General features: G+C 40.1%; 1 protein-coding gene and 1 long non-coding RNA gene across 2 annotated transcripts; one reads left to right on the top strand and one right to left on the bottom strand.

The window, feature by feature from the left end:
- Positions 1-3,829: 3,829 nt before the first annotated feature.
- Positions 3,830-8,756, bottom strand: LOC114859046 (trace amine-associated receptor 13c-like). Its single transcript, XM_029156901.2, has 3 exons — positions 8,679-8,756; positions 4,883-5,016; positions 3,830-4,712 (listed from the first exon to the last, which is right to left on the bottom strand). Exons 1-3 carry the CDS (start codon positions 8,754-8,756, stop codon positions 3,902-3,904), a joined length of 1,023 nt encoding a protein of 340 aa, XP_029012734.2. The 3' UTR covers positions 3,830-3,901.
- A 1,077-nt stretch (positions 8,757-9,833) lies between these two features.
- LOC114859330 (uncharacterized) lies at positions 9,834-14,558 on the top strand. Its single transcript, XR_003786503.2, has 3 exons — positions 9,834-10,057; positions 13,412-13,454; positions 13,562-14,558. It is a non-coding gene; the product is annotated as an uncharacterized LOC114859330 (long non-coding RNA).
- Positions 14,559-15,825: the final 1,267 nt, after the last annotated feature.

Here is a 15,825-nt window from a genome sequence, read left to right as displayed (position 1 = left end):
TCTTTCATGGTCAGAGTAGTAGCAGATGCAACAAGCAACAATTTTCATGTGCATTACCTCCCACTGATCATGGCGTTGCAAAGGTACCAGGGACACAGTGAGGGTGTTTTATTCTTATCAGGTTTACATTACAGGTTTATGTACACTAATATAATTAACAAAACAAGAGAAGCATATGTTTAAATTAGAAAAGAAAGTATATAAAAAGAGAGAAGAGGACAGGAGCTGGTTGCTCGACCGGCACCAAATGTACAGCATTTTCACAATTACAGAAATATATTTTTGAATTTTATCCGTAGTAAATTAACAGCAAAAGTCTAAGAGTGTACGCCTCCTCCTGCTGTATAGTTTATGGGTAAAAAGGAGTTTTTGTAATTTTTTACTAAAAAAATAAGATGATAATTTCTTTTGGCTTTTTCCCATTCAGTGAATGATTAGCATGGTTGTTATTGGCAAATTTTAAAAATTAGTGAATACTTCAAATAGAAAAACTGGCATTTAAAGTGTTAACATTCTGAAACTAATTAAAGACTTGTTAGTTTTGGGCAGGTCTGAAGTTGTTTAAATGATCTACAAACAAATAAAAAAAATATATTTTAGCAGTTTCTGTGTGCATGCTCTTTTTTGGCCACAAGGGTCTTGAAAGGGAGTTTTTTGGAGAGGGGCATAAGGGTTACCACGTGCATTCATGGTAAGGAAGAACGTTAATGTTACAGTATATAATAGTTATTTACTGTTTACTTACAGGAGAATTGATGCAGTGATCAGTTCATAGTCCATATCTGATGACATGTCCTGTTCATACGTTTCATCTTGACTAACTGAGTTGTTTAGTTAAGAGACTCAACAGTTTGTTTGTTATAAATGTGAGACCATCACTGCGATGTACAGTATATGCTGTACATGAAGCACATGACGTAATCATGTCAGCATGAGGCCTCAGGTACTGATGACTGCTGGTTAGGAAAGGCAGACAAGAGCAAATCTAGAGAGACTGAGACTAAAATATTATGGCGGAGGAGAAAAAAGCACAGATCAGACTTTAGAGAACAATCTGTGTCTGAGAGACAGGTTAAAAAAATTTTGCTAGTCCTCTTCATTCAGCACATACAACCACTTTTCCTTTTGAGTGTCTTTAATTTGAGTTTTAAATTTGTTTTCATACCATTAGGATAAAAGTTAAGAATTTTACATAGAGTTTTGAGCTTTAACGTTTTCAGTTGTAAGTAAATTTGTTAGTCAGTTGGAATTACACAAGCCTCACTTGACTTAGATTGCAGTATCTGTAAAGTAATAATGAGTTTAACAGATTTTCTAAACCAGGAGTAAAGAAAAGCATAAATTACAGGGTTCAGACAAGAGTTTGATAAAACTAGAAACAATATGAAATCATTGGTCGAAGTACCAATTGTAATGTCATATCCAGAGAAAGAAGCACAGTAAGAAGGACAGTAACACATAAGAAACACTACAACAGTCACACCAAGAGTCTTTGCTGCCTTAATCTCTGATTTCCTGATAGTCACAGTCAGTGAACGCTGCAGTTTAACAGCTGCAACGTGGGAGCGCATGGAACGAGCCTGAGACACAGCCACAACAAACACCCTCACGTACAGGATGATGATGGATGAGATGGGGATGATGAAGCTTATCACAAGGTCAACAGCTCCATTTATGTTAATCACACATTCACCATAACAGGAGTTAAACCTGCCTGGTTGCTTCAGGTTATCATATAATATTATGAAGGCATAAAAAACAGATGAAACCCATGACAGGAGGACACAGAGTTGAACTTTCCTCAGAGTGACTTTGGTGGAGTAATGCAGAGGATCACAAATGCACATGTAACGGTCCACTGATATCAGAACCATGTTTCATACAGAAGCACAGTCTATGACAAATGTGAAGAAATAATAAAGAACACACACTGAGTCGCTGAGGAGCCAACGCGGTTCTGCTAAGAGGATCTGAAACGGCATCAAAATAAGACCTACGAGGAAATCAGACACAGCCAGAGAGAGGAGGAGGAGGTTGGTGGGAGTGTGGAGCTGCCTGGAGGGAGAGAACAGCATTACTGTGAACATTATAAACACTAGAAGTATCACATATACACTAAAAACGTCTGTTGTGAAAATGTTTGAACAAAAGTCAGCACAATGATGTTAAATTCAAAGGTAAATTATTTCTATGAATCTCAATTTAGCAATATTCTAATAGCTAAGACATGAATCTGTGCCTAAAGTGGGAGATGGAGACGATGACCAGCAGGTTGAGAACCACAGTGAGCAGAGAAATGCAGGACATCAGGACATAAATATTTAGAGCGTCAGAGAGAGGACGCATGACCTTCTTACAGGAGCCGTTAAAGAGCTGTGGAAAACAGAGTTCAGCTTCCTCCAGTTTCTCCATCAGAAAAGGAGGAGAGGCTGAACACACAGCTTCCTGATCCAAGATGTAGCAAACAGCTGATTTATCTCTGTTCTTTGTTTCTCCTCATGTGAGGCTGGAGGTGAAATGGTCTCGTCTCCACCTTCATACAGTAGGTTGCATCAGTTTTTATGTGTGCTTGCATCATAAAGGAAGAAATTACATCTATGTCCACATTCACCATCTTTTAGATACAGCAGTTGGCAAGAAGAGACCTGTCAACCATAACCTACTAACCCTCACCACGTACACAGACACATGCATTCACACACACTGGGAGATGGGGTTAATGACCAACAGGTTAAGAAGCGCGGTGAACAGATGGTAGAGCCCCCCTACTTACTGTGAATCAGTTCCCTTTGCTTTCTGGGACTTTTTTCATCCATCCAGACCTACAGATACTGTACCTGAATACACGCATTTCAGGTTAAACTCGAATCAGCATTTTTACATTTCGCCTTTTTTGGCATCTTTCACAGTATGTTCAGAGGTTCCTAAATAATCAGCATGTACATATACCATCATATGCTCAAACATGCAAACTCTTTGCTCTGTTCAGTAAATCCAGTGTTTAAGGTATTTTATTGCTCTCTAGCTTCACTCTGAGCTCACCTTTGTCCTTTTTTGAGGGCCAAAACATGTGTTCTTCATTTAATAGAAGGCTGGGCACCATTATGTAATCACACTCGCCACTTTGTTTCTCTTACAGAGGGTATAGGAGGTCTCACTCTCTTATGCGCATGCACACAGGTTCATTCTTAGCTAACACTCTCACACAAGTAGAATAGTAATTATTTTGTTGCTGTTATTGTTGATTGTTATGAGTACTGTTTAGGCACATGATTACATCATTCATGTTACATTGTATTAAATGTGGTACTTTTAAATACACAATTGTCACTGATAATTGTGTAGAGGATTCATCAAAGTGTCACAATGCTAAGTTTGATAGTCATTTAGTAAATGTGAGGCTAGTCTCCTATGAGCCACTAAGTGATCTGTGTCAGTGTTTGAATCTAACAGGCCTCGATGATGTGGGTTTGAACCAGTTTTTAACTTTATTTATTTATTAACAATTTGTACATTCTGTTATTAATGTTAACATTAACATTCTGTACAATGTACATTTTATGTTAAACTGTTGCATTTGACATCTGACTGCTTAATATAATTTCTTCAAGTTGGAAAATTGAATAACATTTATGTTGAATCAGAACAATAATTTTTGTTTAATAGTGAGATAATGTGAATAAAACAAGTACTTCAGTCCAGACGACTGTGTGTTGCTGCTAACAATAAAACACAAGTGTTAAAAATGATAAATTAGTTTGCTCTCAAGAGTTGAATGACATTACTATAACATTATTTTTAGATGTAGGCAAAAGAAGTTTTTTTTTTTTTTATTGTCCAAACACAACACATCTGCCCCTTTACATGAAATAGCTCATTTCAGTCTCCCTGGGTGTCAGGTTTACATGACATTAGTCAGACAGGACTGAGGCTGCAGTATATGAAGCATAGCAATGAGTTTCACACATTTTCTGAACCAGGGGTAAAAAAAGGCGTAAATCACTGGGTTCAGACAGGAGTTAAAATATACCAGGAAAAAAAAAAAAAGATTAGTTGAAGAACTCATTTTGATGGCAGGTCCAGAGAAAGAGATACCATAGGATGGACAGTAACACATGAGGAACACAACAACAACCACACCCAGAATCCTGGCTGCTTTCAGTTCTGACCTCTGAACAGTCACAGTCAGTGAACGCTGCAGTTTAATAGCTGCAATGTGGGAACGCATGGAACGAGCCTGAGACACAGCCACAACAAACACCCTCACATACAGAACAATGATGGCTGAGATGGGGAGGATAAAGCTTATCACTAGATCAACAGCTGCATTTACGTTAATCAGACATTCACCATAACAGGAGTTGAACCTACCTGGATCCTCAAGGTTACCGTATAACATCATGAAGGCATAAAAAACTGTCAAAACCCACGACAGAAGAACACACAACTTAACTTTTGTCCTAGTGACTTTGGTAGAGTAATGCAGAGGTTCACATATGGCCACATAACGGTCAACTGAGATCAGAACCATGTTTCCTACGGAGGCACAGACAGTGATATACAATACAAAAACAAACGCAGTGCACGTCAGCTCACCTAGAAACCAGCACGGCTCTGTTAAGAGGATCTGAAATGGCATCACTATGAGACCAACAAGGAAATCAGACACAGCCAGAGAGAGGAGAAGGAGGTTGGTGGAAGTGTGAAGCTGCCTGGAGGGAGAAAACAGCACACTGTAAACATTACATCAAAAGCGTCATCACCAGTAATGTAATGAGAACGTTTGAGCAATAGTGGACACAATGATGTTAAATTCAAAGGAGAATTATTTCAGTGAATCTCAATTTAACGCTTATCTAGAAGGTAATACATGAATCTGTGCCTGAAGTGGATGATGGAGACGATGACCAGCAGGTTGAGAACCACAGTGAGCAGAGAGACGCAGGACATCAGGATGTAAATGATCAGAGCCTCGGAGCGAGGACGTGTGATCCTCTTACAGGAGGCGTTGAGGAGCTGTGGAAAACAGAGTTCAGCTTCCTTCAGTGTCTCCATCAGAGAAAAGAAGGAGGAGAAATTGAACACAGCTTCCTGAGCAACAATGTGACAAACAGCTGACTTATCTCTGTCCTTTTTCCTCCTCCTCCTCATGTGAGTCTGGAGGTGGAACAGTCTTGTCTCCACCCTCATACTTTGCCAGTTTTCATCTACTTTTGCATTAGATTTATTCTTCCCTCATCGTCTAAATCAATAGCTTTTGTTGTAAACTGTGAATAATTTCAACATAGCCTTTTCATACTGACTCAGTTTATTAGGATGAATTAAACAAATGAAAACAATAACTGCTGGTCTCCAAACATAGCCACATGTTAGACAACTTAGAATTACCCATCTGCATATTATGCTGATAAGAAAACAACCCACTTGGTTTACTGTTAGCATCCACTCGTCAGGATGTTAGTCTGCTGTGGTGGCTGCTATAATCTGGCCTGTCTTGTTAGTCGAAACCAAGCTCACCTTAAAGCTTCATCTACAGTTTTCATTCACTCATGAAAGGACCCCTCAGGTAAGCTGTATGTTTGTCTTCAGGTAAATAAACATTCTAACAGTGTGTTTTGGTGTACAAAAAGGTCAAGAGACAATTTATTTACTCAAGCACCTCTTGAAAGAAACAACATCCCTAAGTAATCAGACATCAGATAAAATACCCTGACCTTTGAATTACCTTTTTCTGACTCCCGAAATGATCAGTGATTGCTTAATGAAATACACACGCACACACAATAATCAGTCCCAAAACTTGGAAATTTTCCATGTATTTTTCATCACATAAATACTAGATAAGAGGTGACATTATGTTTGTGTGAAATAATTGCATAAGATAAAATTATCATAAAGTCATACCTCATTGATTCCCTTGGGGAAATCGAGTTCTCTGCATCTGACTTGCTCCCTCACTGAAGGTGGTGGCCACATACAGTATGGGACGCTAGCAGTGGTGAGATCAACTAGGTTTGAGTACTGCTACTATCTCTTGTGAATATTTAAATAATACATGACATATAAATTCAAAAAAAAAGTTAATACTAAAATTAAAAAAACAAAGTATAAATATAAAGCTTTAGTCTATAAAGGTTGTCAGGTTGTCAGTTTAAGACAGATTTGCTTACAAAGAAAGTGAGAATCAAATATTTTTGTCTTATCTTATTTCATGTAGATATTGCCCATAACCATAAACTGATAAAATAGTTATTGTTAACATGAAATGCCTAATTACCTGTACATTAGTACATTTGTACATCTGCTGCAACATGGCAATTTCCCTATTGTGGGACAAACAAAGGTCTATCTTATCTTATCTTATCTTATCTTATCTTATCTTATCTTATCTTATCTTATCTTATCTTATCTTATCTTATCTTATCTTATCTTATCTTATCTTATCTTATCTTATCTTATCTTATCTTATCTCATCTTATCTTATCATACCTGATTCGAACAGAATTGGAGCCCCTCTTTTTTATTTCTTCTTGTTATTTTTTTTTTCTGTATTGAGGATAAATGTGGGCTGCATCCCCTCACTCTACCCGTTCTGTCATGACTCCGGTGGGAGAAATGGGTGCTGTTTCACGTACCACAATATGTATGTCCAATATATGTATATGTCCAATAGTTTTATAAATAGTGTTATTCAGATTGTTAATATTTGTTATCCCGGTCATTACTACAGATAAGAATTCAGAGAATTCAGTTAAAAGGACAGTTGTAAGAGCTCTGAATATGGAGCAGGAGGACGATAAACAATACAAAACACAGCTGGCTTCTGAGTTTTAGAGTCTGGGTGAGGAAGGCTCAAATTGAGGTTTTCAAGTGAGTTACAGTATAACTTTGTTTAGGTCTAGGAGTAATAAGTAAATGTGAGTTATAAATTGCTGCTACTCCTCCACCTCTACCTGTACTTCTAGGAACATGATAGTTTATGTGACTCATTGGAGTCGACTGTTTAAACTAACATAATCATCCTGCTACAGCCAGGTTTCAGTGAGACAGAACAGAACTACAGGTGATACTCGAAAGATTAGAATATTTTGCTAAGTGGCATTGTTGAGCAAACGCCTGGTGGCAGAACAAAAATAGTACCATGAAAAAGCATGCCAAAATTCTCTAAACAAGCTTGTTGGGGACCAGTTACTTAGGCAACAAGCATATAACAACATTGTGACACTGTTTAAACTTAACGCTTTTAATATTTTACAATATTATATGATTGGTAACTATATACATTTGACAGTGTAATTTTACCAAATTGGTAATTGGTGCATCATAAGAGATACATTTTTAAAAGTGTATTACTTATTTGTAATGGAAAAACTGTGTTTATGCCTTGTTATGTTCCGCTTACATGTTCCATGTGTATGCAATCCATCATGCATTCAATTTTATGTATCTGACTGAGTATGATTTGTGGTTGTCTCCGCCTGGCACTCCATGGATCTGACTCCTATCTGACTCCCGCAATCCAAGGTTGAGGAGCCGTCTCTCTGTTTTTGTCTCTTGACGTTTATTGCTCCTTCTCTCTGATAGCGAGACGCCAGTGGTACCAGGTGGAAGAATGTGAATGTAAATATGTCCATACACGACAACATGGATTAGCTGGTAACATGCAATTTGATTGGACCAGAAAGAAACAGTCCATCGTGTCAGAGAAGAAACAAAAGGCAGGAGTAACTTAGGCATTTTGGGATCTTTGCATTTTACCTTTGTGGTACAGTATATGTTTGATCTCCCTACCTGGTCTTTGGGTCGTTGATATTTGCAATCAGTGTTTTAATATGCTAATTATTTTCTTTTGTTATTGAAATAAATGAGACAAAAGACAACTCTCTCATCAGCTTCTTCATTGGAAATATTCAATTATCTAAATAAAACAAGTAGTCCAGGCGACTGGGTGTTGCTTCTGACAATAAAAACAAATTTAGTTGGCTCTCGATGGTCAACTGAGAATTAAAACATGTTTTCTTACCTCACATCATCACACATGATGATAAGAACACTTCAACAGAAACAGAAAGACAAAAATGACTGTAACTGGAGGCCCATCAGTACAGGGGTACTGGGTGTCAGGTTTACATGACATTGGTCAAACAGGACTGAGGCTGCAGTATATGAAGCGTAGCAATGAGTTTCACACATTTTCTGAACCAGGGGTAGAAAAAGGCATAAATCACTGGGTTCAGACCGGAGTTAAAGTATATCAGAAAAAAAAATAAAAGGTTAGTTGATGAGCTCATTTTGATGGCAGGTCCAGAGAAAGAGATGCCATAAGACGGACAGTAACATATGAGAAACACAGCAACAACTACACCCAGAGCTCTGGCTGCTTTCAGCTCTGACCTCTGAACAGTCACAGTCATTGAACGCTGCAGTTTAATAGCTGCAATGTGGGAACGCATGGAACGAGCCTGAGACACAGCCACTGCAAACACCCTCACATACAGGATGATTATGGCTGAGATGGGTATCAGAAACCATAAAACCAGGTCAACAGCTGCATTTACATTAATCAAACATTCACCATAACAGGAGTTAAACCTGCCTGGATCTTTAAGGTTATCGTATAACATCATGAAGGCATAAAAAACAGACACAACCCACGACAGGAGGATGCAAAACTTAACTTTCATCTGAGTGACTTTGGTGGAGTAACGCAGAGGGTCACAGATGGCCACATAACGATCCACTGATATCAGAACCATGTTTGCTATGGAAGCCCCAACAGTAATGTACAATACAAAAACAAACACAGTGCACATCAGGTCACCTAGAAACCAGCAGGGCTCTGTTAAGAGGATCTGAAACGGCATCACAATGAGACCCACAAGGAAATCAGATACAGCCAGAGAGAGGAGGAGGAGGTTGGTGGAAGTGTGTAGTTGTCTGCAGGGAGAAAACAGCATCACTGTGAACACTATTAAAACTAGAAGCATCATCAACAGGATATTTGAGCACAAATTAACACAATAATGTCAAAAAGTTATTTCAGTGAATTTCAACAATATTCTTAATGCTAAATCATAAATCTGTGCCTGAAGTGGGAGATGGAGACGATGACCAGCAGGTTGAGAAGCACTGTGAGCAGAGAGACGCAGGACATCAGGATGTAAATGGTCAGAGCCTCAGGGCGAGGACGCGTGAGCTTCTTACAGGAGGAGTTGAGGAGCTGCGGAAAACAGAGTTCAGCTTCCTCTAGTGTCTCCATCAGAGAAAGGGAGGAGGAGAAGCTGAACACACAGCTTCCTGAGCAACAATGTGAGAAACAGCTGACTTATCTTTGTCCTATTTTCTCCTCCTCCTCATGTGAGTCTGGAGGTGGAACAGTCTCGTCTCCACCCTAATTCTTTGAGTCACCATCTCCTTACTTTTTCAGCCTTTTCAAACTGATTTACTTTTAATAATATTTAGGATAAATTAGACAAATGAAAACACTGCTGGTCTCCAAACATGGCCACATGTCTAAGTGTCCTTGATCAAGGTGCTGATTTCCAATATTAACTTATGATGAGTCAGACACACATGTTTTAGCATATGAACTTATAATTGTTGCATTGGCACATGGTAGCATTAACAGCAGAGACACTCTGAGACTGTGGTGGAGTTACAGACAATGATGGACCCCGAGCCTCCTTCATGGACCTGTGACAGCCACGTGTTTCTGCTGAATAAGCTAAACAACTTCTTTCACTCGCTTTGAGGCACACAAACAAAACCACTGTGCAGAAGTACCAACTCTGTCACAGTCTCTGGCTCTGTTTCTTGTTTTATTTTGGTTCCAGTTTCCATTTCCGGTTTTATTTTGGTAGCACTCCCGGTTTCTGTTTCTGTTTCGGCTTTACTTCCTGCTAAGTCACTCCACAGCTGTTCCCTGCCATTACCGGTCATTACCCACACCTGCATGCGATCAGTAATCAGCTCAGTATATTTAAGCACCAGCTCTAGCCCTGCCCAGTTGCCAGATTGTTTGTTCATCCACCCGTGACAACTCTCCAGCGTCCTGCCTGTAAGTTATCGTGCACCAGTTTCTGTCTGCCGTCTTGACCGTGTCTTTTGCCTTGCCCTCGTCTGTACCGTTGCTGGAGTTTCTGTATTGCTGTGTATTCGACCCGAGCCTGTTCTTTGACCACCGATTGCCAGATCCTTGCCTGTACTGTAACTGCTTCCTCTGTGTATCGACCTTTGCCTGCCTGACCACGAGAACTATTAAATAGAGATGGCGAAATCGAAGCCTCATGAATCACCGAGCAACTATGATACAGTTGGGCTGAAATCGACACATTGCTCGACACCATCACGACACAGTCACAACAGCGACATCTGCTGGTTGTGCATGAGAACTGCTTGAGCAGACTGACCATCAAACCCTCGCTGATACGTGGTTGTTCAGGACCACAGTCTATGTTTTATTGTCAAATAAAACTTGTTTAATCAAAGGTGTGTAATTGTGTTTCTCTCTGGATAATAATGTATAAGTAGCCTTGATGTGGCAAACGTGTTTGATGTCCGATGTCATTAGAGCTGTATTTGTTCTTCTGCAACTCTGTTTATTACTACGTTGAGGAGACATGTTTGTCAGTTAGTTTAATCAAAGACCTTTATTTCATTTTATTTTTCCACAGAACATGACTTTAATCACATTCTCACCACCTCTCCAGCTTTAGAGAGGAGCCGTTTGCACGGCACTGATGTCTGACTAATAAAGATATTTGTATTGGAATTGCGACTTGTCAAAATGTAGTTTTAGTCTTTAATTACATTTTGAACTTGTCATAAATACATTACAGATGTCTGGAATGTGAAACCTGTCTATCTTCATCATCATCTCCGGACCGCTTGCCACGTTTGTAAAGCTCTGACATATTAAAACAACCGTCCGTTCATACTGCACTTAAGTCGCTCGGCAGTCACGTGACGTATCGACACCTCTCGCTCTCATTGGTCACGTGATTCGGAACGCGCTCGAGATTCTGCTTGACGACACTTCCGCTTCAAAAGATCGATGCTGAGTCGAGCGGGAGGTCTTGAGTTGGACATCTCTACTATTAAACCCTTTTGTCACCGAGCCTTGTCTCCACGGTGCATGTGGGTCCGCTTCCTAGAGCGCCGTGACAATTTCATGCTGGTGACCAAATGTTAATACTTTGGCCTGAGGAGAAACATGAGCAGTATCAAGCCATGCAGAGCTCCAGCTCCTGACAACACACCTGACTGACAGAGGAACTCACAGGTGTCTTCACTACACATCTAGACTCCAAAGACTCTGAAGTGACAAAGCTGTGTATTCAATCACAATCAAACTGGACTACCTGATTGTTTGATTTCCTGAGGGGAAAACCACAGACAGGAAAACATCCAGCACACGTCTTCCTGGGATGTTTACTGAGTCCATGCACAACACCAACAATTTTGCTGACACCACAGGACTGGTTGGTCTCATCAGCAACAGAGATTAGACAAACTACAACAGCCAAGGCACACTGACCAGTTACTGAGTCACTGTTTTATGTAATACATTTTTGCTCTGTTGCACTGTGTGTATTTAGTATATTTACAGTTCATTGTTATTGTTGAGGGCAATTGTGATCGTTCTTATCCATTTGTACACACTGTGGGACTGAGAGCAATGCTATTTAGAGTTCCTGTATGTACCTAACATGTACATGTAGAACATTGCCCTCAATGCAACGGGAGGTGTTTGTTGTTTGAGCTCAATGAGGTTCGACCAGGGGTGTGTTCCCGAAAGCAGTATCTTCCGCTAAACCCTGAACTCTGGGTTGATTAACCCAGAACATGCTTACCCTGAGTATGTCATTTCCAAAAACCCTAATAAGAGTTAGGTTAATCTGCCTCCTGTCAGTAGCCCAGAGTTAACGCACGTGCTCGGTGTGTATATAAAGACCTTGCCAATTGAATTCATCAAGTCACCGTGGAAAGCCAAAGCGATATGAATAGGGCAGAAAATTTACAGAGACGGAGTTGAAGATTTCAATGCTGGCCTATGAGGAATTCAAGCCGATTATTATTAGCAAAAAGTAATACAGCTATATCAGCGAAGGAAAGAATGTTGGACTCACTTCCTGTTTTATTTTGTTGTACTTCCGGTTTAGTCTTGTCACTTTTAGTTTAGCTTTACTTCGCAGTCACATGATCTCACCAGCTGTTTTCCATTAATCATTACTCACATAGCATTTAAGCACCATGTCTACATTTACCCGTTGCCAGCATTCCAGCGTCTGTTTGTTCTGACCTCGTGTTTTACCCAGTCTTGCGACCTCATCTTGTCTTTTCCTAACCTGATAGAACTGTGCCGTGTATTTTGACCATTGCTTGTCGCTGACTACGTTTTTTTGCCTGCAGCCTGTCGGAACCGTTTTTTGCCTGCGCTGTGTATGACCCTTGCCTGTTTGACCACTAGCTATTAAACCTTTTATTGTATTCAAGTCCTCACTGTGCATTTGGGTCCTACTTTTCAGAGATCGTGACATCCTCTTTTATTGGAATGGGAAATCAAACATAACTTCCGCATTGTCTGTACTATCAATTTCGTAAGATTAGAATAATATTGGATTATAGTAATACTCTTGTTTAAAAATGTGTAATCCTTCTGGAGCAAGAAGAACTCTGTCCCAATGTCATTGACTCAGTCATGTCATCACAGTTTTATGCCCTTTCCGGTTTTAGTTTGCTAAGTTTTCACTTCCTGTCTCAGTACTGGCTAAAAACATCCAGCTTCCATTTCCGGTTCTAATTAACTCACCTGTGTCCTATTTGGCATCATTACATCTGGTATGTAAGCGCCACCTCTCACCACGTTACCTTGCCAGATTGTCTGCGTTCTTCATGACCAGCACTCCAGCATTGCTGTGTACCCATTCTTCGTGTATGACCCAGTTTGGTAATCTCGTCTTGTCTCTTGCCCAGTCTCTGATATTCCAGTACCGTGATTTTGACCATTGCCTGCCTTTTGACCATCCTTTTGCCTATGCCTTACCGGACCTTGTTTTGCCTACCTTGTGTATGACTATTGCCTGCCTTACCACGAATCTATTAAATACTGTTCTTAATCCAGCCACACTGTACATTTGGGTCCTTCCTCCATTGTGTGTTTGTGACACCCAAGTCAAGATAAAACACAAACATCCAACAAAAATGTAAGATTTGATTGCACAATTACAGGATATATGTAATAAACATGTTTTAATGTATTCTTTCTGTAAAGTAGCTATTAGAAAAAAGGGTGGTGTTATTGAACCCTCCAGATAGCACACAGTTTGTGTAATTGATTTGTTGCCAAGTACCTTTTTTTAGTTATTTGATTTATTGCCACATAAAGTATACTTGCATATTTCCACTGTAGGATGAAGATGAAAAGACCACTTCTGCTGTGACAGGATTGAACGGTACTGCCAGGTCCATAGAGGTTTCATACATACCATAACACAAAACAACACAACACATGACCCCTTTTGACATTATAGAGTAACAAGTTGTCATTGTCCTTTCACAGAACATTCCTGGGGATTTAAATGCGGGAAATAATACCTTTTTAAATGCCTTGCTAGTTGCTAGCAAAGGAGCTGTACAATATCCATCTTGTACAGCTCAACAGATCAAAAAGAGTGACTTAGAGATGGACCTTATACAGCTCAAAACAGAGAAGAGACTGGCCATCAAAAAGGTTAAACTTGAAATTGAAATCCTGGTGCATCGCCTTAAGGTTAAGATTTTATCTGAACATTAATGTTACAATTTGAAGTATCGGTGTGTAAAGCAATGTAAATAATATTCAATTTTTTGTTTCAGGACATGAAGAAATGAAGACCACTCTTGATGCAGAAAAAATTTAATAAAAATGATTCTGACAAATCATCTGTCTTCCATCTCTGTGGGCTACTTGGTTTACTGGATCCTCTCGGTCATCTTCATCAGGACAAGCCACTATAATGTCACATGCCCTCTCTGGACTGACCCTGAGGCCAAGTAGACACTGAACCTCGCCTTCAGGATGCCTGATTCAGAATGTTATCTTCACCTTGGCTCATGTTCTGTTGTGGGCCTGGTTGATCCGTGTCGGTGGTCCAGGCTCAGGTTATCGGGGTAGAGTGTCATCAAATAGGGCAGACAAGGGAACCCTTTGTCCCCCAGAAAGTAGCTATTGTAGTGTCCTGTAAAGATTGAAATGTGTACAACAATAAAACAATACAGTAAAAACATGAACTTGTGTAAATTACAACATTCCTTGTTTAAACGTGTGGTATAGTGATGATGCCCCGAAAACTCTGGAATACCGACCCTGGCCATTCCGCTTCCACAAAAGTGATGAGATGGGTTGCATCACATATTACCTAGTAATGAGTAACAAGTGTAATGTTCTTTACACAAAAAAATTCTGGGCAGGAAATAATACTGTAGTTACCTGCAAATTGATACTGTGAAACGATTTCCTCCCTAATTGACTGAAAGAGCTTTTATAGGTACCATTAATGCACCCCATCACATTTGGAAACCATCTATCCATCCATTTTCCAAGCCGCTTATTCCCTAAGGCGGGGTCACGTGGGTGCTGGGTGAGAGGCAGGGTACATCCTGGACGGGTCGCCAGTCAGTCCATCGCAGGGCAACGTCTTCCTCCCACGTCTTTGGACTGTGGTAGGAAGCTGGAGAACCCGGAGAGAACCCACACAAGCACGGGGAGAACGTGCAAACTCCACACAGAAAGGCACCAGGGCCGCCTCCGGGAATCGAAGAACCCAGAACCTTCTTGCTGTGAGGCGACGATGCTACCCACCGCACCACTCTGCCACCCATTTGGAAACCCTGAAATGGAAAGTAATACGGGAAGTGTGTGAGTGCAGTACGTCTGAGGTGTACATATTAAAATATGTGTGACAGATTATCATAAAAAGGACAAACCTGCCACTCTGTGGAATGCTTCTTTAATGACACACAGAGGTTTGTGGCCAGGGAACTGTACAAAAGTGTGCAGGAACCGTTTTAGTGCCAGGCGTACGGTACGAACAGCTCTCCACACAGTTGCCTTTCCCAAATGCTCTGCATCGTCCAAATTATTGAAAAAATGTCCTGATGCAAAAAAACGAAGAATACTAAATGCTTTCTGTGGTAAGCGCAGACCCGGAATTAGTTCGAAATCAAAGGTTTCAAAAGGTTCAGTAAATAAATTAATGATTCTTTAGAGAAATGATACTGCTCCTTCAAATAAACATCAGGACATGAAAAAAACATCGATACGTGGCCTCATGACCCTCTCACGGTGGAAGAATCCATGTATAAACTGCGCCTCTACGTGCACGGGCTTGTCATCAAAAACTCTGAAAAAAGAACTTACCCCTAAACATAACCTGCTCCAGGTTGCGCTATTAGTGACACTTTAATGTTCTCTAATGAACCTTTATGCTCACCTGGCCGCATCTATTGACCAGGTTGCAGGGGAACAGGGAAGACCCCAAATGTATGACCCAACACAGGATTTACAGTTTAACATAAAATTATTTATTAAATACCAACATAAACTCACTGCAAGGCAGGACTAAGTTCAAACAAAAACGTGAGAACTAAAAATCGCTGCTATGCAGGAAAACTAAACACTACTACATTAACAAACTAAAATACGCTCCATTCCTAACGGGCAAAAACCTAAACATGAAACACAAGACATTCACTGGAGACAACTAAACAATCCTGCAGATCAAAACTAAAATATGCTCCCTTCCTAATGGGCAAACAACCTAAACACGAAACACAGACGACAAC

Source organism: Betta splendens, chromosome 7, assembly GCF_900634795.4.
Source record: "Betta splendens chromosome 7, fBetSpl5.4, whole genome shotgun sequence".
Taxonomy (NCBI): Eukaryota; Metazoa; Chordata; class Actinopteri; order Anabantiformes; family Osphronemidae; genus Betta; species Betta splendens.
This window is presented reverse-complemented; position numbering and strand designations above follow the sequence as displayed.